This window comes from Protopterus annectens, chromosome 16.part0 (assembly GCF_019279795.1).
Source record: "Protopterus annectens isolate FY-2018-M chromosome 16.part0, PAN1.0, whole genome shotgun sequence".
In the NCBI taxonomy this organism is placed as follows: domain Eukaryota; kingdom Metazoa; phylum Chordata; order Ceratodontiformes; family Protopteridae; genus Protopterus; species Protopterus annectens.
The window spans coordinates 668,258,372-668,284,013 of record NC_056750.1 but is presented as its reverse complement, the minus strand read 5'-3'; the positions used below and the strand labels follow the sequence as shown (position 1 = coordinate 668,284,013).

Sequence of the window (25,642 nt, the reverse complement as noted above, 5' to 3'; positions counted from 1 at the left end):
TGATATATCATGGTTGAAAGAGATGGAAGGATTCAATGCAGATTGTTAACAGATAATGCAACCTTAATATTCAGGTCCACAACAATTTCTGTAAAAATATATAGCCTTATTTTTAAGTTACTGGACCAGATATTATAAGGAAGACAATCATCTCATACATCAAAAACTTCAGTCTAGGTTTGTTTTATCAGGTACCCCCTCTATACGAGTTCTGGGTACAAACATATTAGGTTTCAACATTAATATATACAGGCATCTTAATACAGTACTGTATTATTAATAATTTAATTTATGATGTACTAATGAAACGGGAACTGGCTGGTCGTGAGATCTACAGAATTTCTTCAGTTTACCCATATAATAGATGCAATTTACAAAGGATATAAGAAATCTCACTGCTGGTCTGAGGGCCCTAAATTCCTAGAGATATTTAGTATATTAACCTCCTTTGAAAGTGAAGGTCCTGTCCTGGTCATTGTAGATTTAATAATTGTAACCTAGTTATAACAGTGGCACAATAAATTGTTCTCCCCTTTTTTCCTCCCTTTTTTTAGTATTTCCAAATTCATCCAAACTTTACCTTCAGGTGAGGTCCCCTCACCTTTTTGGTACAATTTATTAAACAACATTGAATGGTCACATATATGTTTATTTTTATTGAACTCAGTACTGTATATTTGTACAGGGACTGTTATTGTTCCTTGAGTCAAAGTCGATATATATGACCAGGGTGTAAACAAAGCACTTGGAATAGGGGTTGATCCCGACTCATTTACACACCAGGCTAACAGGGGCCTGTGTAGTCCTCACACTTAAAGATGCTTTTTTCTCATAAGATTACTGGTGGGGACCTGGCACTGTTAAGACAATCCAGATTCTATCATCTATTTGTGACCTATTGCATGTTGTAACAGGATTGATAATTTTATTATGATCTTACAGAATTACTGAGGGGGCCTCCCAGCTGATAGGAATGATCTGGCAGCATTTGGACTTACTAATTTGGGGCAAGTTATTAATAAGGAAGCCTTTGCAACAATTACAATTGTGAAACTTCCTTTCATAAACTGAATAAAAGTATGAGGGCATTAAGGGCGAACGTGTGGCATGCTAAACTTTTCAAAGCCTACTTGGCCAAAGATATATCACCTAGGGGACTAAGGCTAAAGATACAACCACTGGTCTCCAAAGCAGATTCCATTCTATTAGAACAATGGGCAGAGGCTCAACATAAAACAGCAATGGAATTTGTTAAAATTTTGGCGGCATATCATGAGAGGACCATAGACAAACAAATATTAGAAATTACTGATATGTGTAATGATATCAGTAAATTAGAAGGTCAGGAGGGCTATTCTAATAACCTTCAGAAATTGGGACAGGACCTTCTCAGCTGTGAACAGACACAAAGATAAAAAAAGGGTAAATTTCAGCGTGACTTAAGTGATTATGAAGGGGGGCACCCCTTTTCAATTAAACATGTTAGGTTTGAGCCTTCACACAGGAAGGTCAATAAAAAGAAGAGACCAAGATCTATCTTGAAAAAAAATTGAACAATTCAAGTTGCGATGAATCAGGGGAGGATTCCTCCACCACTTCAGAATCCAGTTTACAACATTCTGCCGAATCGCCAGCCTCTAAAAGAAGAAACTCTTTGGGCCCTTTAGCCAAACGTACAAATGGGGTGGGAAGAAACACACGGGTGGAAAGCATGGTAGACCTATTGAAACTAATTGTTCAGAAATAAATAATGTGTTAAACATTTCATCTACAACACTGTCCATAACACAAATTCTTAATAAAGGACAATTTTATTCCTGGTTTCTTTATTTCTGAAGAAATTATATCTTTGAATTTTGCAGATTACTTAACCTTAAACTGTTTTTTCAGACAGAAGGCAATTTAGATAATGATGCTAGATTCAGATATCATAAATCAACATTTATGCCATCCATGCATCCGATTGTATTCATGTTCTATAATTCCACCCTCAAAGATTTACATTTTAAATTTCAAGGATTCGCACGTCAAACAGAATAGTGTGTCCAGGAAGGAGATGGACACTATTGTGGAAATGGCTAACAACAAGAAACTAGTAATATTAACAGCAGACAAGGGAGGGTGCCATTGTAGTACAGGATTGGTCAGCATATAATTTTGAAGCAATGCGACAACTATCAGACAGCAGATACTAAACACATATGGTGATTGATCCTACACTAGGATTCAAAAAGAAAATAGATGAATTCTTACAACCAGCTAGGGAGGCATTATAACACAAGATATTCAAGATCTTACAGTTACAGATCCCTGTAACCAATACATCTACTTCCTCCCTAAGATTTATAAGGACCCAAATCATCCACCTGGTCGACCGGTAGTCTCAGGCAGAGGTTCTATTACAGAACCATTATCTCATTTCTCACATTACATCTGAAGCCCCTGCTCCAATGTGTTAGAGCAAGAATACAAGACACGACTGAATTCCTCCGGATAACAACAGATACACAGCTTGAGGAAGGGTGGTATTTATGCACTTTGGATGTTTCTGCATTATATACCAACATCCCCCATTGGGCTGGCCTAGGTGCTTTGGAATATTGGTTAACAAAGTCAGAATTATACCCCCCAGGTTTCAATACACTGTTACTATGCATGGCGGAACATGTGTTAACCAAAAATGTGATATTTTATGGCAACGAATGTTACTTACAGACCAAAGGCACGGCCATGGGGGCCTCATTTGCTCCTATATATGCAGACCTTTTTATGGCCTACATTGAAGGCCAAATAATTTGACAAAGCTCATAACATCTACATTGATGAAACGATTTATGGAGGAGATATTTGGATGATTGCTGGATGGTATGGAGATCTGACATCCCATATCTTAAGGAGTTTGTGACTTATTTGAATGAAAATAAATGGGGTATTGAATTCACAATAACTTATGACACTAATCAGATTACCTTTCTAGATGTCTTAGTAACAAGAAATGTAGATCATACATTAACAACAGAAATCTATCGTAAATATCCACAATACAACTCCCTACTCTGTGCCTCCAGCTTTTGCACCCCCCCATATTTGCAGAAACATTCCAAAATCACAATTTCTTTGCCTGAAGAGGATTTGTTCAGAGGAAAGCACATTTACCACCTAGGAGTCAGATTTATCCACAAGGTTCCTTAACCAAGGATATAAAAAAGGTGATATCGTTCAAGGAAGACGGTATGCTACTAACACAAACAGGGAGAATCTATTACAATACAAGGAGTATAAACAGAAATCTAACTCACAAATTAGATTGGTTACTACATATGGGAGAAATACAAACACTCATCAACTGTGTGCGGAGACATTGGAATATATTGCTAGCAGATAAACTTATGGCAATATTGGATGACAGATGTCACTTTTCATATAGAAGGGGTCGGAACATGGGTTCCTTTTTCAACCACTACAAACATATCAACAAGAAAGTGAATTCAGCTAAACAAATAACCCTACAAGAGGGCCCTCTATTGGGCTGTTTCCCATGGGGCCACTGTACACATTGCAATAATACGAGTAAAACAAAGGAATTTACTAGTAGGAACACTGGTGACGTTTTTTCTATTAGATTCTTTGCAAATTGTCAATCAGACTGTGTGATTTATTTGGCATAATGCAATTGTTCAGCATTTTATGTAGGACAAACTTCACGCTGTGTCAAATTTAGGATCTCTAACATCTTAGTGATATTAGGACTTGTAAACCTATGAATGCACTGTACAAACATACAATTAAACACTCAAATGCCAAGTTCAGATTTACTGTGATTGATATTATACATTGGAATACAGTTAATAAATCTGGTTGGCATGCAATATTAAACAAAATGGAAAAGAAATGGATTATTAAATTAGGTGCACTTTTTTCCCCTGGGTTGAATGAATACATATGGCGCTACACACACACACACACACACACACACACACACAGGTATATATATATATTCCTCCTTCCTATATATATATATATATATATATATTGGTCCACTGTTTGCTGGCTCTACCATATATATATATATATATATATGCCTTTGAGCCATGCAGTAGCCGTACGTGCAGAGGTCTGACTGCACTTAAACATCCTCCACCTCTAAAATCTCTCCAGATGGCAGTCACATCAAAGTACTCCTGCCACATGTAAAGGACCCTGCTAATAGGTTCATACTAGGCTATCTGCCCTAGGGCATTTATAAACCTAGCCAGAGTGTGTTTGGCTTTCGCCACCCATTTTAAATTAATTTTGCTATGTCCTTTTTCGAGGTTAGTATACTGTGCCTCTGTCCAACAGTGACACAGAAGTGATACCCGGGGTAAACCTACGATCTCCCATCCACTCATCAAGATTCCTCTTAAAGAGAGGAAATGAGGGACTCTGCCTAACCTGGACTGGGATTTTATTCCAGAGTGAAGGGAGACTCTGGGTTATGAATCTGTCCCTCCAGCATGTCCTATTTATTTCAGTGCTGAGGTTCAAGTCTCTCGAGCATGTAGCTCGATGGGATTTGGATTTTCTGAGGTGCAGCATGTCCATTTTCTGAGGACGTCAGGCACAGATCGCCTCTGAACAGGCGGTACGCCACTGAGTAGAGCTGCAGTTTCTTTAACTGGGCAGCATATGGCATCTGTTTGAGCCCTTTGATCCTCTTGGTGAGGTACTTTTGGGGTCTTACCAGTTGCTGCAGGTGTCTGGTAAGGTACATCCCAAAAGGGGCATTGTACTCAATTATGGGCCTGATGAGGGATAAGTAAAGAGGCACAATGACCCCCCCGATCTAGATGTGAATCCCTTCATGGATTAAGTAGGCTATATAAAATGTTTTTCTAACCACTTTGGCCACGTGGTTGTCAAATGAGAGATTGCTATCAACTTGGGTCCCCAGGTCCCTAATTACTTCTTCTGTACTTAATGGATTACCACCTATGTGGTAATTTGTGGGCACTTTGTTTTTGCCAAAGGGGATGACTATACACTTTTTGGCGTTTAGCTTGAGGCCATGGCTCTGGCACCAGTTGTCCGTTTCTATGAGGCCCTTTTGGAGGATGCTTGTGTCAGCTGGAGAGCCGATTATGGCACCCAGTTTGCAGTCATCTGTGAACTTAGTCAGCCACAGTCCTTCCATGTTGGCCTGTACCTCCGAGAAATATATACCGAACAAGAGAGGTCCCAGGACTGAGCCTTGTGGGACGCCACTTGTAACTGGTTTGGAGTATGACATGGCTCCAGCAATTCTAACCATGTGGGTTCTGTCCTTGAGCCAGTTTGCAACCCATCTAGTGACATAGGGGTTTATATTTAAGCTGGTGAGCTTATCTATAATGCCTGAGTGGGGTATTGTATCGAAGGCTTTTGCGAGGTCCAGGTAGGCTGTGTGGACCACCTTCCCCTTGTCAATGGCCTTGGTGACTGTTTCAAAGAAATCGACAGGTTTAAGAGGCAGGATCTGCCCTTAAAGCTAAACTGGGAAGGATCCAGTGTCTGTAGGTCCCCAATATCTTTACTTATGAGGTCCATGATGATCCTTTCCATAGCTTTGCAGACAAAGCTAGTCAGGCTTATGGGGAGATAGTTTCCATTGAGGCACCACCTTTGTGGAGAGGGACCACTATTGCTGTATGCCACTCTTTGGGTACATATCCTGTAGTAAGGCTGAGATTGAACATAGTTTTATGTTTGGGTTTAGCTCTTCTTGTAGTTCATGTAGGACGCAGCCCGGGACACAGTCTGGTCCCATTGATGCTGTGTTTTTTGCTTTGGAGAGGGCGGCTCTTACCTGAGCATCTGAGATGTCAGTGGGGCAGCACTCTGCTGGAATAGATATTTGCCATTTTGGTGGAGGGGGGGGTTGCGCTGATCCTGTCAGCTAGGATGTTGGCAATGTCTGTGGGTTCGGTGTATTTTTTGTCATTTTGGACCAATTCTGAACATATCTGGGAATTCCCACCCAGGTTCCTAACATAACTAAAGAAAGCCTTGTGATTATCCTTAGTGTCCTGTGCAATTTTTCTCTCGAAGCTGGCCTTAGATGATTTTATGAGTGCCCGTAGTTTTTTGCCAATACTGATCAGAGATGCCTTCCCTTTTTGGGATTTTGCTCCATCATGTAGTAGCTTCCTCCTTCTATTGTATAGTTTGTTTATGGATGGGGTCCACCAGACAGAACGTCTGCCTTTGGAGGATTGGGTCTTGGTTTTATTTGGGATTGCATGATCCATGCATACCTGAAGGTGTTCACATAATGCATTTATAAAGGATTCTGCGGTCTGGGCCGTATTTTCCACAGGCTTGGGGGCTGTGAAGGATTCCACCTCGGTTTTGAGGAGTGTGAAATTTGCTTTAGAAGTTTTTCACTGTGGTTTTCTGGGCAGGGGGTGGGGTCGAGATGTGAATATCCAGTGAGATTAGTATATGGTCTGATCTTACCAGTGAGGGATACACTTCTGATCTGGAGCAGAGAGTCCCCATGTTGGTGATGATCAGGTCCAGTATTTTTCCCCTCTTGTGGGAGTGGTAACAAGTTGTTCCATAGCATTTGAGTTTATAAATTCTAGGAACCTTTGGGCTAGGGTGTTGGAGCTAGAGTAATGCTCCCAGTCTATGTTTGGGTAGTTGAAGTCACCCAATATAATGGTGTTTGGAGAGACCTTCATATTTTCCAGTGTTCTCAGGAAGGCTGAGTGGGGTTCCTGGGTTTGGGAAGGTGGTCTGTAGCAGGCTATAAACTGGAAGGCAGTTTTACCAACTGTTAGTTGCACATGGACAGTCTTTGATGCTTCGTGTTGTGCCACCAACCTGGAGGTGTGGGTATATTTGTGAATATTGATACTCCCCCTCCTTTTGTGGTTCGGTCCAAGTTTTGGGGCCGAAAAGCATGGTATGAGGTATAACCTGGTAGTGCTGGGGTGCTCTCGGCAGCCTTGAACCAGGTTTCTGTTACTGCACAGATATCGATGTTCTCCATGCTAAGGAGAGTTTCGAGTGCGTGCATCTTGAGGTTTAGACTTCTGGCGGAGTAGCATTACTCTTAGTTTCTTATCCCTTGTGATACCTATGAAGGTGGGTTCGTCTTTTGAGCCTTGCCTAAAAAAGGTACTATGGAGGAAGCAAGAGCCTTTGCCAAGATCCGAAAAGCCCAGGGGTGGCAGGTGCAAGCCGTCCCTAGCGAAGCATCGTGGCTTGTCGAGCATGTCATCCCAGGCTGACAGGCATTGGATCCCCTTTGAATGACACCAATACTTAAGCCAATTGTTGAAATTGATCATCTTGTCTTCATATTGTGGCATCATTCTTGGTGAGGGTAAGATGCTACTCAAGGTCAGAGTCATACTGGCCTGGGCTACATGCTCAGAGAGCTCCTCTATGTCTCTTTTCATGTAGTCCAGGGAGGTACGTCTCAGGTCATTCACACCAGCATGGACAATGACAGAGTCATATTTGTACTTGCTTTGGAGTGACCCGAGTGCTTGTGTTATGTGGCGGATCCTAGCGCCCGACAGGCAGCTCACCGTGACCTTCTACTTGTTCAGCCTGGTGAGTGGGACGTCAGTGTGCCTGACGATAGAGTCACCTATTACAAGTGTATCAGGTGTGTTGTTTAGCCTTAAGGGCTGTGACTGTTCGGCACACTGGCTTTGTGAGCTATGTGTTGCACGTGTTTTGTTTTGGGGTAGCGGTTGCCTGGGTGTCTGCTTTGGAGGTCTCTGCTGCTTAGGCAGATTTTTATTTAGAGCCTCCGAGTATGTTTTTGTGTGTTTGGTTTGCTGTCGTGGTAGGTCTATGTGAGACTGGAATCGTAGTGAGTGTGGTTTCCTTCTCCTCCTGACTGGTTACACCAGTACTGAGTTGAGAGAGCTTAGCCTCCAGTTTGGCTATATGGTTGCATCTCTCACGTGTTGGAATTTGTTGGGAGGAGGAGAGGGTTGTCTGTGTACATGAGGCAGTTGTAACATTGCCTCAAGATTCCCAGATTCACCAGCTGGACCGGAGAGGAGATTGAGAACTGACCTTTGGACATGCTAGAATAGTATTGGGAATTCCTTTATAATTGAAAAAAGGGCCAATGGGGAACAAGGTACTCAAGGGGAGTTTGTGAGGGTGTAGTGCTTTTAATTTTTTAGTGCTGACTTATATAATTGCTTTAGTGAGCAAGTGCCAGGTAACTTAAATGCAATGTGTTACAGGTAACTTAAATGCAAAAACAACAAACAGTAACTTTATTTCAAGTGAAACAAGGAAATAAGTACAGTAAGCAATGCAGATATCACTAGTGATCCACAGAAGCGCTGAAAAGCTGCGTTTTAGGTGAAATTAGTGTTTCAGGGAAATAACAAGCAAACAAACAACAAGCATATAAACAAAGCTAGATTCAGCAGGCCTGGATCTAGTCTATGCTACAGCAAACAAGGTGTACCAACTTCAGTAAGAAACAGTTCAAATATGCAGGCACTATAAGCCTTTAACCAGAAATTCCCAGCTCAGAAGGGCAGAGTCCAGCCTCTTCTCCCACAAGAGTGCAGACCACGAACCTTCTTAATCACACACTGAACACACATACCCTTCTCTATAAAGGAGAAAATGTTGCTTGGCCCCTCAGGATTAAGGACAGTACCATCCTGAAAAGAAAAAAAGTTGACCTCCCCCAGTGCATTCCCCCCATTTGCCCATTTCACTGCTCTCTCTGCTTAGTATTCTCCAATTTCTTCCATATCTTTAATGCTAACCAGAAATTTCACTCCTGCTTCCTCAATGGGATACTTATCTATACAGACTTGACTGTAATTAAAACGAAGCACCTCCAAAAAATTCTTCCATATGCTTAAAGCTGGGGTAAACCATCACCAGAAGGTACCACTACCCACTTTGTACACTATACCAAACAAATACCTAAATTTCTGCTCTTCCATTTCATCATAGGAGGTCACTAGGCTAATGGCCCTGGGGCCCTTACAAGCCTAGCCAAGAGTTTATCCCCAAAAAAAGAAACCAAGTCAGCACCTGTCGCCCCTGTCAATGAGGGACAAAGGTGGAACCCTAGGACAAATTTGTGGTTTCCCATCCACTTGTCAAGGTTGCCCTCAGTGAGGTACTATGACATGCATGGGAAGTCTATTCCAGAGATGGGGCAGCCTCTGGGAGACAAACCTGTCACTCCAGCAGGTTTTGCTGATGTCGCATATTAGATTTAGGCCTATCAAGCGGGTAGTGTGTGAGGAGTTAGACTTATGGATATGGGTCATCTCTAGCAGAGTAGGGTCTGATATTGCCTTGTAGGTGTGAGAGAGATCATCTCTGAGCAATCTGCATGATACAGAGTAAAGGTATAGTGATGTAAGCCTGTCCATATAGGACAGGTGTTGGGGAGGCCATGGATTCTCTTTGTGACGTATTTATGTGGCCTTTCCAGTTGGTGCAAGTGTTTGGAGAGGTACATACCAAACGGGGGATTACACTCAATTATAGGTCTAATGAGGGAGGAGTAGAGAGAGAAATAACCTTCTCTTTTTCTGGATGCAATCTCTTTACTTACGAGATGAACCAATTTAAAGGCTTTTCCGACCACTGCTAGCACATGGTCGAATGCTAGCACATGGTTGAATGCGAGAGTGTCGTCAACCCGAGTACACAGGTCTCTCACCATAGGTTGTGTGCTTAGGGGATTGCCATTTATGTGGTAATCAGTATGGACCAAATTTTTGTCGAATGGTATAATACATTTTTTGCTTTTAAGTCAAGGCCATGAGTTTGGCACTGGTTATTTGTAGCTGTGAGACCCTCCTGCAGTATGTTAACATCATCTGGGGAGTCGATGACAGCAACCAACTTACAGTCATCCACAAACTTGGTCAGCCATGGGCCCTTTGTCTTTGCCTGGACCTCTGAGAAGTAGATGCCAAACAGTAGGGGTCCCAAAACAGATCCCTGGGGAACACCAGTAGTGACAGATCTGCTGTCAGAGGTGATGGCGGCTATTTTGACCATGTGGATCCTGTGAGCCAGTTGGCCACCCATCTAAAACTAAATATATGCAAATAGGATCTGAAGGGTACAACAGTATACCAAGAAACAGAAGATTTCCTCAATCTGATCTACTTCCAGCCATCCAGGCAAGAAAAAAGTCTGAAACTTTAAAAGCTTACCCCCAACCCAACCAATGCCCTCTTTCACGAATGCACCACAGCTACTCTAATTGCATATAAAACCTTACTGTAAGAATGACTCAGATGTATTTATATCCACTGGTTACGTCACTTCTACTAATAAATTACTACTCAAGTCCCTTTCTCCACATCTTTAGTCATATCCCCAAAATAACCAACGGAATAGGAATCCCAGTTAAAGGCAAATTACACCAAAACTGAAGTCATACCCAGCCAGTGTGGGATTTATCCACATTAATTTTAAAACGGAGACTTGCCCAAACAAAATTTCTGAAAACCTACATGGTCTGGCAGCAAGTTAAGTGCAGACGGTGATAAAAATCTTTATCTCCAACATGTACAAACAGTGGCCGGCACTTCCACTGCCAGACACAGAAGCAGGGAAAGTGGGAAATCCAATCTGACCCCTCATGGGGGGGGGGGGGTCTGGGATACACAAATTCCTAGTTTTACACCTGTAACAGCTGCAATAGTGCTCCTTAAGCATTAACATGTGAAACCCATTATAACATATGGAATACCAAGATTACTATTATACCAGTAAAAAGAAACAACTTCCCTAGAAAGAGACTCGGCTTGGGGAAGGGGGTAACCAAAGACTGTATCACACAGGTGGCTGGTTAAACAAAACACTTACCAAAACAAACCAGAAATGCTTCAATGGATTGTAAATGTCAGCCAGTCCATTTTATGGTTGACTGAAGCATTTGTGGGTGGTTTATTTAGTTTATGAGGTGCTTAACAATAGCACTGTTATGATGTGGTCGCAACACTATGGACTAAGAGGACAGTACCTGCTGTCAAAGAATCAATTTTAGGGACCTCACTTTATTCATGTAGCACAACTAACACCCAAAATCATCTGGTCACAAAATGGAAAGAACTATGGTAGACCTAGCCATCTACATACTATGAAATTCCTCAGATGAACTCCATGACAAAGGTAAGTGATGCATAAATAAATCTCCAGCAGTGGAAAATCAGGTGCGCCTTACTTCACACACACACACACACACACACAAAAAAAAAGTACAACAGAATGTACATGGGACTTTTCAGACTTTTTCATACATTTTGTGAAACATCTGAAATGGAAAATACATTTAAAAACTTGCAAAACCATCCTCACAGAACATGCCCCAGAAATATAAAGGAAATTTTATGAACTACACGGCAAGGAAGATATGGTTTAGTTACCTGTCTTCATCTTTTCCCTCACTGGCAATTGCAGAAATTCTTTCCAACAGTTTTTCCCGCAGTTCATCAAACACAGATTGGTGAAACTCCAACCGAGGGGTACCATGCAAATCCAAGAATGGTAAAGCAGACTGCAAAGATGGCAACAAGATTCCATTTTCAGTCTACCAAAATAAAAAGATACAGAGTTGTTAAAAATCATACATTTCCTAAAGGAGCATAGCATTTAATACGAGAGCGAGAAAGACAGAGAGAGAATAGGAGATATGTGAACACACAAAAACATGGAGATAAAAATGTTTAATGCAGAGTTAACAATTTCTGTTTTTTTTTTTGTTTTGTTTAACTAGCATATTCACATATATAAGGAAAACAAATTACAATACGCCATGGCACAATTTTGCAAAGCAATTTCAAGCAATAACCTATTACTGCCTACATGCACACAACTATTTAGAGATGCAGTGCTCTTATGTGTGTGTGGATACATCAACACAAACACGTCTGTGAGTATGTGAACATAATTACATATACACACACACATTAAAGTAAACTTTGCCCATTTCATCTACACAGTTTACTGCTGTCTAGTATTATCAAAATATGTTTGTCCATCCAAGAGAGCCCAAGTTGTGAAAGTTGCTGGTTCCCTTCTCTGAATGTTAATGTGTAACTAGTGGGGTGCCCATGGGATCGGTTCTGGGTCTTCTCTTGTTTGGCATTTATTCTGCAGACATCAAAGCCAACAGCCCAAAAGTGTGGCTGACCAAGTTTGCTAATGACTGCTAACTTGGCACAGTTACCTGCTCATCCACTGATACAAAACAGCTACAGCAAGGGCTGGAATATGCACACATAGTTTTACACTGTTTTTGATGCACTAAATGGGGAAAAAATACAGCATAGTAGCATTTCACACATTTTATGTCAAATAGTACTCCCCTTCAGAAAGATACAGTCATAACAGACCCGGGTACTTATGTGGATAACTCTCTCATTCCATCTCCATCTGCATCACAGTCAGAAAATCTTAACCAACCCAGTTAATATCCAAGAGAATACCTTTAACATCCAATGCTACCCTAACCAATACCATCACTGACTACAATGCCTCCTTTATTATGTACAAATCCAAGCATACTGCTCAAATGGAAAGGCCCCAGAGTTTCTAAAGAAGAAAATTAAAGGTCCTAGATTATTCAACTAAACCGACAGATTAGCATTACTCACCTTGTACTCAAGTACATTCAGGTTGCTGCACGATGACCTATACCTCACTGTGCAAGACATGAAAGACCCAATCTTGTATGGCTTAGTATTTCTTTACAAAACCAATGGTATTACAAGCACCCACACAAAAGGCTTAAATATGTACCAACAAATAAGAGTCGCTAGAGAGAGGTTCCTAACTCGATGTACTCCTAGCCTATGGAATAAGTTACTACTATAGGTCAAAGTACTACTTTGGCTATATTTAGGACTAGTCTTAAATGACTGGATGGGTAGACAAATTCACACCAGGGTTGTCATGTACAGCCCTGCTCAGTTTGGGAGATGAGCACTACTAAATAACTTGAAATGTGTGGCAAGAACTTTTATTTGCTTAAAAGTGCACATGGCCAGGCATCTTTATGATCCATTTGTTTATTTATTTCACATTTGTTAACTGGGTTGGTCTGGCCGAGTTACAAAAAAAAAAACATTTTCAGTAGAGACCCGAGAAGAAAAGCTCCAATAACTAAGCTAAAGCAATAAAAAGTAAACAGAAACATTATACACAAGATAAAACAAGAGTACAAACTGAAATGCTGGCATGCAAAATAAATTATAGTTGTCAGAAAGTGCGAGTACTAAAATATAAACATACAAACAATTTACTCACAGTGCTGAAAAGCTAGCATGTTCTAATATCTACAAGAAACAGAAGTAATGCCAAGACACTTCCTAAGTAGGAGGTTGTAGAATGTGAATAGACAGGAGGTAAACAGGAGGATAAGTGGGGTGATTGCAGTGACTGAGTTAAGCAGGTGATTTTTTAGTGTCTTTTTAAAAGTTAGCACGAGTTAGACTTCCGATATATAATGGGAGTTTATTCCAGTTATGACTGAGTATTTATAAAGGTTTTTGCCTATATTTTTACAGGGTTTATAGGTCAGTAGTAAGATCTGGCTGGAACTACAAAGAGGACGATTGGGGGTGTAATAGGACAGAAGTTTGGAAAGTGATGGGCAGGTAGTGGGGTTACTGAGGAGGGAGTGAGCAGTTCGGAGTTGAGTGAGAGTTTTTAAGACCGTGAAGTTTCTGTAGGGCCAGGGAGTGGTGGGAGGAGTAGGGATGATTTACAGCAAATCTAGTAACCTTATTGTATGTTGATTCAAGTTTGTGAATAAGGGAACACTGTAGATTAGTCAAGATAGGGGCAGCATAGAGTAGGGTGGGTAGCAAGAAAGGTTGAGAGCAAGGGCACATTTGGATTCTACACTAAGCTATTTTTTGTTTCTGTAAAGTAAGTCTAATTTTTGGCGAGTTTTTTGATGCTTTGTTGGACGTGTAGGTCAAATTTTAGTTGGTCATCAATAATGGTCCCGAGGAGTTTAGTTTGTGTTTCAACATTTATAATAGTGCTGTTGAGAGAAGATATTGAAAAGGTAGATTTACAGTGTGAGAGGGAGTTAGGCAGAAAAAGGAGGAGCTTTGTTTTATTGAGATAGGAGGATGAGCTGAGAGTCATTGAGCCATCTTTCTACAAATGAAAAAGGAGTTTTGTGTAGTAGTTAACAGGCCTGTCAGGTTTTCAGAGACAGATATCAATGTGGAGTCATCTGCATATTGGACGATGGAGGAGTGACCGCAAGAAGTAAGGAGGTTATTGGTAAAGATGTTGGATAGAAGTGGGCCAAGGATGGAGCCTTGAAGTACCCCAGTTTGGATAGAGAGGAAAGGGGAGCAAGAGTTAAGCCATCTAACTGATTGTTGTCTGTTGAGAGAGGTAGCTTGAGAACCAATTGAGGGCAATGTAACAGGTTGAGATGGGACAGTTTGACGAGGAGTATAGAGTGAGAAACAGTGTCAAAGGCTTTAAATAGACAGAGGAACAGACCAGATACAAGTTTTTTGTTGTTGTCTCTGGCCATAGCAACAGTTTCAAAGGAAATAAGGGCAGTGGATGTGCTGTGTTTAGGGCGAAACATGTGTAGCAGTGAGGAGATTTTCTTGGATAAGATATGTAATTAGTTGAGAGGGCTACATTTTTCACGGATTTTAAAGACAGGATAGAGGATCATTGCTTGACTAGCATGCTACTATTAAGACAGTCAGAGATTCTGAAAACAGGATCATCAAATGATCCTTTGCCCCATGGGATGTGCTTGTGGGGCTTTTTATAATGGCAGAACTTTCTGTGCACCTACAAGTGTTTGCAGTGAAGGATTAGGGAAAGGGAGAGATTTGGTGTTTATGCTTTTATGCTCGTTAACAGATGAGACTACATGTGGTATTGTTTCCAGGTTAGTGTTAAGAGTAAGGGCTAGATAAGGGTGTTGATTTACTGCTACTGGTATAGGACTGTGTACGTGAAGTGGGCATGAGTTTCTTGTGTAGTGGTACTGTTAACGGAAAGGATTCTTAGTAAGGTACTGTGTAAAATTAGGGTTAGGGTCAGAGTTAAAGCATGTGTGCTAACCCTAACACTGCCATTCTCCCCATCTACAACCCAATGAATTACATTACCATAAAGTAAATCTCCCAACAGTATCACTATTCAAACAAAGTAGGTCTAAAAATGCAATTTTTTGTTATTATTGTTGACTGATGACAAAAGGAAAGCGTGATCTTTTTTGCAGCTGGTATAGTTTCAGATTTTATTTTCATTTTTGTTAATTCTGTCATGCAGAAATAGATGTTATGCACAACGTGTTTCTGCACATGAATTTTTCGGAACATTCACTAACACGAAATACATATACACGTCTATATACATATAAATACAGTAATACATAAATATACACATGCTTCTCTCAAATATTTACTGATTTTGTGCCAGTTTTAAGTAATTTACTTTTTCTGTACTGGGAAAAGTTAAGAACTGTAGGGTGGCCACTGGGAAAACATTCTGGAGTACCACAGACTGGTGTCGCAAATAGCTCTCCCGTATATTGCCATGCCTAAATTATTCTACTTCTTTAGTTAGTGATTTTAGAAAAGGGCATTTAACTTAATTTGTTACTTAACTTATTCAGTTGGTTGCATATATACACAATATAACTTTAAATGCCTGAACTACCTGTTTGTGGTATCATGATCATGTGAATCATTGCATTATACAACTGATCGTTTTCGTATGTGGATTTTAAGATGAAGTCCCGTTTAACAGCTTGGACAAAAGCATTCAATAAATCCATTTGTGCACAAGTTCATTGTTGGGATGGTATTTTTTTTATTTTTCATTAATACTACTGTCTCACTATCAAAATAGGAAGATTGCTCCAAATTAATCCAGGAGCTGTCCTACTATGCAGTTCCCTCATTTTCAAATTGTTTCATAAAGGAATCAGTCATACCTACCCAGCTAAACTCATTCCAATTACTCCCTCCCACAATTTTGGAAACTATTCACTATTAGAACCCCCAACCACAAACCCCTACAACAAAATTTCACTGCAGTGACTACTGCGTCGCCATTCTATACCTCCCATCCCACCAAAGCTAAGGTAAGTATTCCCACTCTCTCACCTAACCTCAAAAACAGCACCACATATACCAAATTCAGACAATTAAATGCCTAAATGGCTAAACAAAGCCCATGCAAATGGCTCACCTTAGGTCACTTCACTTAGCTCTTCCAAACAGCCCATTTCTTCACTTCCCCTTACTATCTAGTCACACATAGCATGGTCTCTGCCCTGTAAATATACTTCACTTACTGTGCGTTTTTGTACACAACACCTTATCAGTTGAACCAGGTTAATACACGTATCTCTATTGTATTACAAGCTCATTCTCTTGTGTAAACATTTTTTATTGCGTCACTCCAATCTGGCCTGCCCCTGCTCTGGTAAACAAACCAAAGTATGCACATGCCGAGTGTTTCCATTTCAAACTGACCAATGGATGGAGGTATGGGCAGCAGCACAGGCTCTGCATGGTGCCCTACTGGGGGAACAGTTGTGCAGACCAATCGCTTTGGCTGCATAATGTGGTGCGCAGATCCTGAACATAGGAGAACACAGCTCACAGACTGCGTGCTGCAGCAGGTCTAGCCACGCAATGGTGTAAAATATGGTTCTAGGTGATTTGGTCACTGATCACACAAATGTTTTCTCTCACAACCTTACCACATCTTACATTAGGTCTCACAACCTTACCACATCTTACATTAGGTTGTTTATTCCTTCAATCTAGCCCTCTTTTTATTTCATGCATTTTCATTTAAAAAGCTTACTGCTGCTATTTTTCTTCTTCAGATTCTATTACTATTGCCTGAACTTCAACTAAATAAAGAGCATCTAACATACTAGTTAGGCTAGTACAGGTAATATTTGGTACCTAATGGACAATTAATAGATTTATATATTTGAACACTGCACCACATATCAAACGACTTAAATGGAATATTCAACGTTTCTTTTTCACGCAAACTCTTGATAGCCCGCATATTATACAAATACATTACACGTTTACATTTCATCTAAGGTTTTGCAAACTTTGTGTGCTATGAACATTTCTCAAGGTTAGTAAACTTATTTCCAAGGATTCCTAACATTGCAGGAATTCTTACCTCTGTTCTAAAGCATTTGCTACTGCACTTGAGCTCAAAGATAGTTTGTTTTACACTGGGAGGATTCTTTTGCACTCTGGTGGGAGAAGACAGCTAAAAATCAACCCATCCAGGGTGCCAACTACTGGTCGATAGCTTATTGTCTTTTTATGTGATTGGCCCGAAGGTTTAACTTTACAAAAGCCTTTCATCCTGCTGGTATAAATGTCTCACATTCACACATTGTGCAAACACTGTTCCCCATGTTTCCATACAAGCAAACTCCTCCAGTTTAAAATCCGCTATAGGAAATACTCTCCATAGTCTCCCACTGCTCACAGCTGCTCAAAGAGCTGCTAGTTTGTGCAGAGGGTGGTACCACTGCAGGTCATCTAATAGTATTCTACTAAACACTCTCACTTTGACCTTTACGTGACTCTCCCTTACTCCTTCCCCACCTTGAAATTGCATTTCCTTTCCTTACATGGCATTGGCTAGATTCAGACCTGCTGACTCTAGACGGTTTGGTATCACAGTGCTCTTAAACCAGCCATCTTACATTAAGAGGGCCTCCCGGCACCCTTGTGGCAGAAGTGCACAGCTCAGGACCCATCCAAGTTGGGGACTGCTGGAGAAAAGCCCCAAACTGAGCCTTCCCACTGGTAGTTTTAAAACTGTTTAAATTTGCCTGTATATAAGCCTTACATATGTGCTCAGTTTACCGGAGCTGCTCAACGTCTGAAACTTTAGCCAGAGGTCTGGAGTGCATATGCACTGAAATCCAAAGCATACACTGAAAAAAAAAAAAGAAAGAAAAAGAAGTAAATTTTAAGCCAGCATTGCGGTTTAACTGTATTTAATAGAATCATCGCTTCATTTTTTCTGCCTGTGACAAAGTCCAGCTAGCCACCTCCTTCCCAAATACCACACTAAGAAAAATCTTGTCACAATGGATAGGCGGTGTCCCATCATTTCTCCTGCCAGCTTGATTGATATGGGCATTTTGAGGCAATGTAGCCATTGTTTCGTGTATACCTACAACCATCTACTCCTAAAGCAAACTAACACCCTATGTGAGAGATGCAAATACACTGCAAAATTGGAGTCAATTCTCTCACGTAAAAATAAACTACACATCAAACAGGTTGTTAGCATGCACAATTCATCTGTCATGCAAATGTCACCTGTCACACAAAGTAAGGTCACACATACCTCTCTGGACTACATGAAGACAGACATGACGGAACTCGCTGATTAGGTATCCCAGACAGGTACGTCTATAGCCTCAAGCAGTATCCTACCCTCACCCAAGTTGATGCCACAATATCAACAAAAAAATGATTGACTTTAACAATTGGCTCAGCTTCTGGTGTCAGTCCAGAGGGATTCAGTATCTGTCAGCCTGGGAGCATATGGTAAAAAGACACTGTTGCTTTGCTAGAGATGGTCTACACCTGTCCCCCCAGGCTTTCGGACACTGGAAAAGGCCCTTGCCTCCCCCATAGTGCCTTTTTTGGGCAGTGTCAAAACAACTGATTTTCCAACATCACAAAATCTAATGAGACAAATTCAGGGTTCTGCTGCTTAACACTAGGAGTTTAAACATGAAACTGCACTCCCCGGAAGCACTCCTCACTTTAGAAGATGCCAACGTCTGTACAGTTACTGAGATATGGTTCAGTGCTGCCGAGAGCACCCTGGCCATGCAAGGCTACAATGCGTTCCATATGTTCAGACCTCAAAATGAGTGTGAGGGAACCAAAGGTAAAGGTGTATCCATATTCATTAAAACCAAATACACTTTGAGACTGGTCAAACAGTATTACTCTCTCAAACTACTCCATGTACAATTAACTAATGGGAAAGTACCATACCACATCATTGCTAGCTATAGATTCCCCACCATGAACCAGGATAAGCACACCGCCTACCTCCCTTTACTGGAATCCCTCGCCCTACAGCCCAACATCTTAGTCACTAAAGATTTCAACTACTCTTCCACAGACTGGGGTACAAACACGAGCAAAAACATGCCCACTCAGACTTTCCTGGGCTTTGTTAACACAAATGCTCTGGAACAGATATTCTGCACCCTCACTAGGGGCTCTAATTTCTACACAAAGTATTCACCAACATGGGGGGTAGTTACTGTACTTCTGTATGTGTGATGCCCTCCCTGGTTAGGTCAGGCCACAAAACAGTCTCGTTTGAAGTAACCATTGGAACCAATACCCTCACAGGAACAGAAATTACAAAAAAACTTTACCAAAGCTAACTAGTCTACTAAGCAATGGTACAAAAAGCTCCATACCACCTGCAATCACAGACATCAATGATCAACATGCAGAAGTGTATGCAAAACGCAAATGCCCTGTACAAACACTTAAGCAACTGCATAAACTCTGCTGTACCTGATCAGATCAAAACCAGGTCTTCCCGTAAAAATAGGCCACTGTGGTGGACTTCAAATATGAACAGATTATATAACAAGAGGAAGAAACTGCTGACCACAAGCAAGAGGGATACCAATCAGCAGAGGAAAAGTTCCCTCCCAAGCCTAAACTACAAAATCAGAAGTTTTGTACAGTCTTCTAAAACAAATTACAAAATTAAAATCACATCCCTAGACAATCATAACGCATTATTTAACTACGTCATAAGTCTAAAACGGAATGTCTAGCTATGCACCAAACTGGTTGTAGACGGGATCACTCATACTACACTGAAAGATATTGCTAAATTGCTAGCTGACAGATTCAGCGCAAACCCCCCCCCCCCATCTACCATATCCCAAAGCATACAACACACCATCCCTCTTTCTAGTACCTTAGAGAACACGTCATTTCTGCACTCACCAAGGCCAAAGATACTGCATCAGTGGGACCAAATAATATCCCATATTGTTTACTAAATCTAAAACAAGACCTAATGGACCCACTTGGTGTTCTCTTTAATCATAGCTATGTTTCTGCAGACTGGAAAACAGCAATCACCCGGCACTAAGGGGGGGCATCAACTGACCCTGAGAACTACAGACCCTTAAGTTTAACTAGCCTACACTGCAAGGCCATGGAAAGAATTATCATGGACCTTATCAACAAGGACACAGGAGACTTCCAAACACTGGACCTAAATCAGTTTGGCTTCGTTAAGGGTAGATCATGCTTATTATACCTGGTAGACTTCTTTGAGAATGTCACCAAAGCCATGGACGAAGGAAAAACTGTGCACACAGCCTATCTCAACTTTGCCAAGGCTTATGATACAATTCCCCATCCTGGCACTGTTGAGAAACTCTCCCAGATAGAGATTAACTCTTACGTTACTAGATGTTAGCCAATTGGCTCACCGACAGAACACACACACAGAGAAAATTGGGGACTCCTCCTCCACCAGTAGACCCGTCATCAGTGGAGTACCACAGGAGTCTTTGGTGGGCCCCTTACTGTTTGGCATCAGCCTATGGCTCACCAAGTTTGCCGATGATTGCAAACTGGAGTACCCAATGATATCAACATATTATAAGAAGGGCTGACACAAACTATTGCTGCCAAAGCCATGGTCTAAAACTAAATGCGCAAGAAAAAAAACACACACAACAACACCACACACATTATTATTCCCTTTGGCAAAACAGAATTCCCTACAAGTTAAAATACAGACAGCACCCCTCCCCACCCCCGGGTTCCAACCCGGTGGTGCGAGACTTAGCAACACAGGCATATAGCAATCTAAACTTTGGCCACCAAGTTTCCATGTGATAAGGAAAGCCTTATATGTAGCACACCTCATAAGCAAGGGCATAGCATCCAGGTCAAGGGATGTTGCAACTCCACCGTACCAAACTCTCATCAGACCACTAATAGAGTATAATGCATCCTTTTGCATACGTACCTCACAAAACACCTGCAGCAGCTGGAGAGACCTCAGAAGTTTCTCACTAAGAAAATACTGGGACTCCAAACCATGACCTACATGGACAGGCTGAAAACCCTGTCACTTTACTCTGTATCCTATAGGCTGCTGAGAGGGGACTTGTGCCTGGCCTACAAAGCAGTTTTCAACCCTGCCCTAATGGAAATGCTGCACATCCGCAAGTCAAATGGCACAAGAGTCACTCACTCTAGCAATCTCAACCTAGCTTGTGACATTAACAGAATATGCTGGAGAGACAGATGCATCTCACAAAGACTGCTGCTTCTCTGGAATACACTTACTACCCACGAAAAACAGAGCTCCTCTCTGACCCTATTCAAATGCAACCTAGATAGCTGGATGGGAGACTGCAAATTTGCCCCTGGGTGGCACCCATGTCCTTCATGGACAGGGGTAGCCGGTGTTGATCACAAACCCGCTCTGTTCATAAATTCGTTCTGCAAACTACCCAAAAAGAACAAATGGGGATATGCAAGATTAATACGGCTAGGCTTGTAAAGGCTCCTATAAACCTATGCACAGATCACATCACAACTTCGACCAATCAGACAAACCTCTACAAAATCAAGGACACTTAAAATATTAGCACTATTAAACTGAAACACTGACCGGGTAAGAATGTGAATTAATACACATTTTCTGAATTAAAACACATCAATACACAATGACAATAATTACAGTTATAAATTGTAATTGACCACATTTCTTTCCTCAAAAAGTCACTAGTTTTAGGAGTGATTTTGAGAGAAAGTAAAATTTGAGTAATAAAACGGAGACAGTTGAGAGGTATGGATTACGATAATAAACCCCCACCCCCCACGCCTCTGGAGGAAACAGGTACACAACCAGATTATCCTGATTACCTAAAGCAAATAAATTACAAACAATACAAAGTTTATAGTCCGCTGCAGACATGACACAGACTGCAGAGTCTTATAGTGAAAAATGTAAAACAAAACAATTAAGACAGCAGCCCATTGTGAAGAAACCCCACACAATAAATTACACAGAACTTTGCAATGCAAAAGAAATTAAACAGTTTTGCCTGCTGATATATTTTTATTTCAACACATCTGGGGTGGAACACCTCTAACTAATAAAAAAACTCAAACGAGTTTGCTCTAGTGAGAACCTAAGATTACCCACACCAAAACATAATATGACAATAAAACAAGGATAGGGTTGCCACCTTTTCAAATGCCCAAAGTGGAGCATTTTTGGTACAAACGTCAGATTTTGCAGGGCAAAACATACCCACGGCTACTACAAAGGATAGAAATTCACTGTTTTTCCTAAATAAAAGCTTATTCTTGTAGCATTCTAGTTGCTTATTCCGTTTCTTATAACATTTAGGTGTTTCAGATACAGAATAACTGTGTTATGCAAGTATTACATAAAATATAGGAAATATTTTTGTACTAAAATCTCAGGACATTTGCCATTTTTTCAATTTTTATGCAGGACACAAATGCCAAAAGAGGGACTGTCCCTCGCAAAGTGGGACAGGTGGCAATCCTAAACAAGGACGATGGGAAAGTGCCCTCTCACAACTCACCTCTTAGCTTGTTGTACGAGTCTGAGCAATTCTTTAACTTGACTTAAGAAATGTATGAATTACCCCTAAAAAGAAGAGTGACATTTCCCTGCCCGTTAGCTAAAGAGACGAATCAGATGTATGGTACGATACAGTACACTCACCTGAAACAATTCAATAGCTTTCAGTGGCTCAGTGCAGTTAGTTAGAGTTTCTTTCAAGTCCTCACCGTTAGCAATACCGAGCTCAGTCAATCCTGCAAACATGGTCGTGGCTATTTTCCCACAGCAATACAGACGACACTACGGTAACAACTGACATCATAAGGCGGGGAAAAGGAAGGAGCTCAGGAAGTGAAGGCGGACGGTCATTTGTTACACTATATTTTCCCGCGTAATCGGCCATTTCTTTTACGATATATCCAAATGTATTTGCGAGTGAATGGCGTATAAGACGAGGTATACATTTTTATTTTTGATAAGTGTTGTACGTTTATATTTTGATGGTTAAATTATCTTATTTGTAAATAATATTTATTTAAATTTAAAATTCGTTTGCTACCTACATGTGCAAAACGATCGGGAGTAGACCATTCTCTGCACGATGGCTGTGGCGTGATGTCATTTTCTGTAAAATGTAAATTTATTTTTTTACCTGATTTCTATTCCTAAAGTTGGATCAAGTGGAAACTATTGCTACCTTTGCAAATGTTAGATACCTGGGTTTTTCATAAAGATGTGTGTGAGAATAATTAGTAAGCTATTGTGTAAATTGGTTTAACTTTTAACAGTAGTTGCAAATAAAAATGGTTAACCACAGAGACTAATTTTCTATGCTAAATTAATGTGTTTTAGGTGTGAGAAATTTGTAAGTTCTGTTGAAAAAAAATATTTACTACAAAACACTAACAAAAATATTCCCACTACTGTAAGGTCCCCAATAGTGTTTAACTTTCAAGCTTCTATCTAAAATACAGAAATTTGCCACTAACTTGAACATATTTATCACTGCTTAGTCCCAAAACAGCTAGATTGGCTTGAATTACCCTAGCAACTCCCATTACACCTAACAACTCCTACTCCAAAACAAATATACAAACCAGAGCAAAGCAAATCTCTACTAGACATATTGCACACATACACCCCTGCTAGGCCACTTCAATCTGAAAACAAAATACTTCTCACTGCCTACAAACCACACTTGTCAGCAGGAACCTCTCTCTATTCAATCTATGTAGCCCGTTCCTGGAACTCTATCCCCTTATCCTTTAAACATATTAACAACCTTTCCAAACTGAAAAATATCTGACATCTGTTCATGTACAACTCTCAAAACAGATGCATGACAACCAACTCACTATAACTATGCCTTTTTCTCTCTAAATTTATAAACACCTCAATATCCGAGGAAGTAGTAATGGTCTATCATCAAAAGTTTTCATTTTAATGATCACATATTACTTAATATATGATTTTCTACTTCTTCAGCCAACACTTACTATTTATTTTTGGTTTACTATCAAAATTTTGCAGATCAGTTTTGCAAGTAATGACTTACTGGAAACAAAAATGTGCACACCTAAAGGGGCAATGTCGGTATGTCGAATTCAACATTAACTGACTTACCTGGATGTCCCTGAACCCCCCACGTGTGGGGCTGCACCCCCACACCCCCTGCTAATCATATATTCTAAATCCGAGATTGCACTACAGTGAAGAAAACTTGGATACTTTTTCCGATCCCCAATGTAGTGAGATCCAGTTGTAAACAGCAATGCTCAAAACTGTGAACGCAAGCTACGTGTCGACATTTCGGAGGCGATGGGATTTCCTCTCACAATTTTAAGCTTTTTGCACCTTTACCCTCGACCTTATGAACAAGGGTAAGGTGAGTTTCAAACATTTGATTGCAAATGTTTATTTTCCTCTCTGGTGTCCTTCCATAACATTCTCATCTTTCAAAATAATAATCAACTCTCACTCTGTCTTTTTCTCTCCTGCTTTTTACTCCTCTCATCTTATTCCTCTATTTTGCCAGCAGAATAACTCTAGCCTCACATCCATATGTTATTAGAAATATAGTCAATATTTTAAATACTGATGTATTAGTTTACTTCATAAAGGCTATCCACTTCTGCAGTCTGCCATGGTACTTGCAGTACATACTGTAATCTTATTTATTTATTTTTATTTATTTAACATTTCTTTACCAGGAAAGTCTGACTGAGTCAGGAACCCATTTTCAGCAGAGGCCCGGGGAGAAAAGCTGCAAATGATCAAAGAGGATCAAAGGGCTCAAACAGATGCCATATGCTGCCTAGTTAAAGAAACTCCAGCTCTACTCAGTGGCATACCGCCTGCTCAGAGGCGATCTGTGCCTGACGTATAAAGCCATGTCCAACCCGGAATTAATGGACATGCTGCACCTCAAAAAATCCAAATCCCATCGAGGTGTGCGCTCGAGAGACTTGAACCTCAGCACTGAAATAAAAAGGACATGCTGGAGGGACAGATTCATAACCCAGAGGCTCCCTTCACTCTGGAATAAAATCCCAGTCCAGGTTAGGCAGAGTCCCTCATTGACTCTCTTCAAGAGGAATCTTGATGAGTGGATGGGAGATCGTGAGTTTACCCGGTATCACTTCTGTGTCACTGTTAGAGGCACAGTATACTAACCTCGAAAAAGGGCATAGCAAAATTAATTTAAAATGGGTGGCGAAAGCCAAACACACTCTGGCTAGGCTTATAAATGCCCTAGGGCAGATAACCTAGTATGAACCTATGATACATGAAAGTTAAGACGTTTTACATGAACAAGACAATAGCAAGTATTAAAGCACACATGTACTATATAGGCAATACTAATAAATGTAATGTGGTAGATCATCTTATAGGTTCATAGGTAGGTACTAGGCTATTGGCCCTAGGGCATAATTAAGTCTAGCCAGAAATTTTCTGCTATAGTCTCCCACCCAAGTGGTTTAGTTACCTGCGCCTCTTTCGAGCAGGTCCG

General features: G+C 40.7%; 1 protein-coding gene across 1 annotated transcript in view; it reads right to left on the bottom strand.

Moving 5' to 3' along the window:
* Window positions 1-23,024, bottom strand: part of NELFB (negative elongation factor complex member B) — a 529,115-nt gene extending 506,091 nt beyond the window's left edge. The window contains 2 exon segments of the mRNA XM_044058168.1: window positions 11,406-11,569; window positions 22,795-23,024. Of these exon segments, the coding sequence (XP_043914103.1) occupies window positions 11,406-11,569; window positions 22,795-22,896 (266 nt within the window). The 5' untranslated portion in view covers window positions 22,897-23,024.
* Between the last annotated feature and the right edge of the window lie 2,618 nt (window positions 23,025-25,642).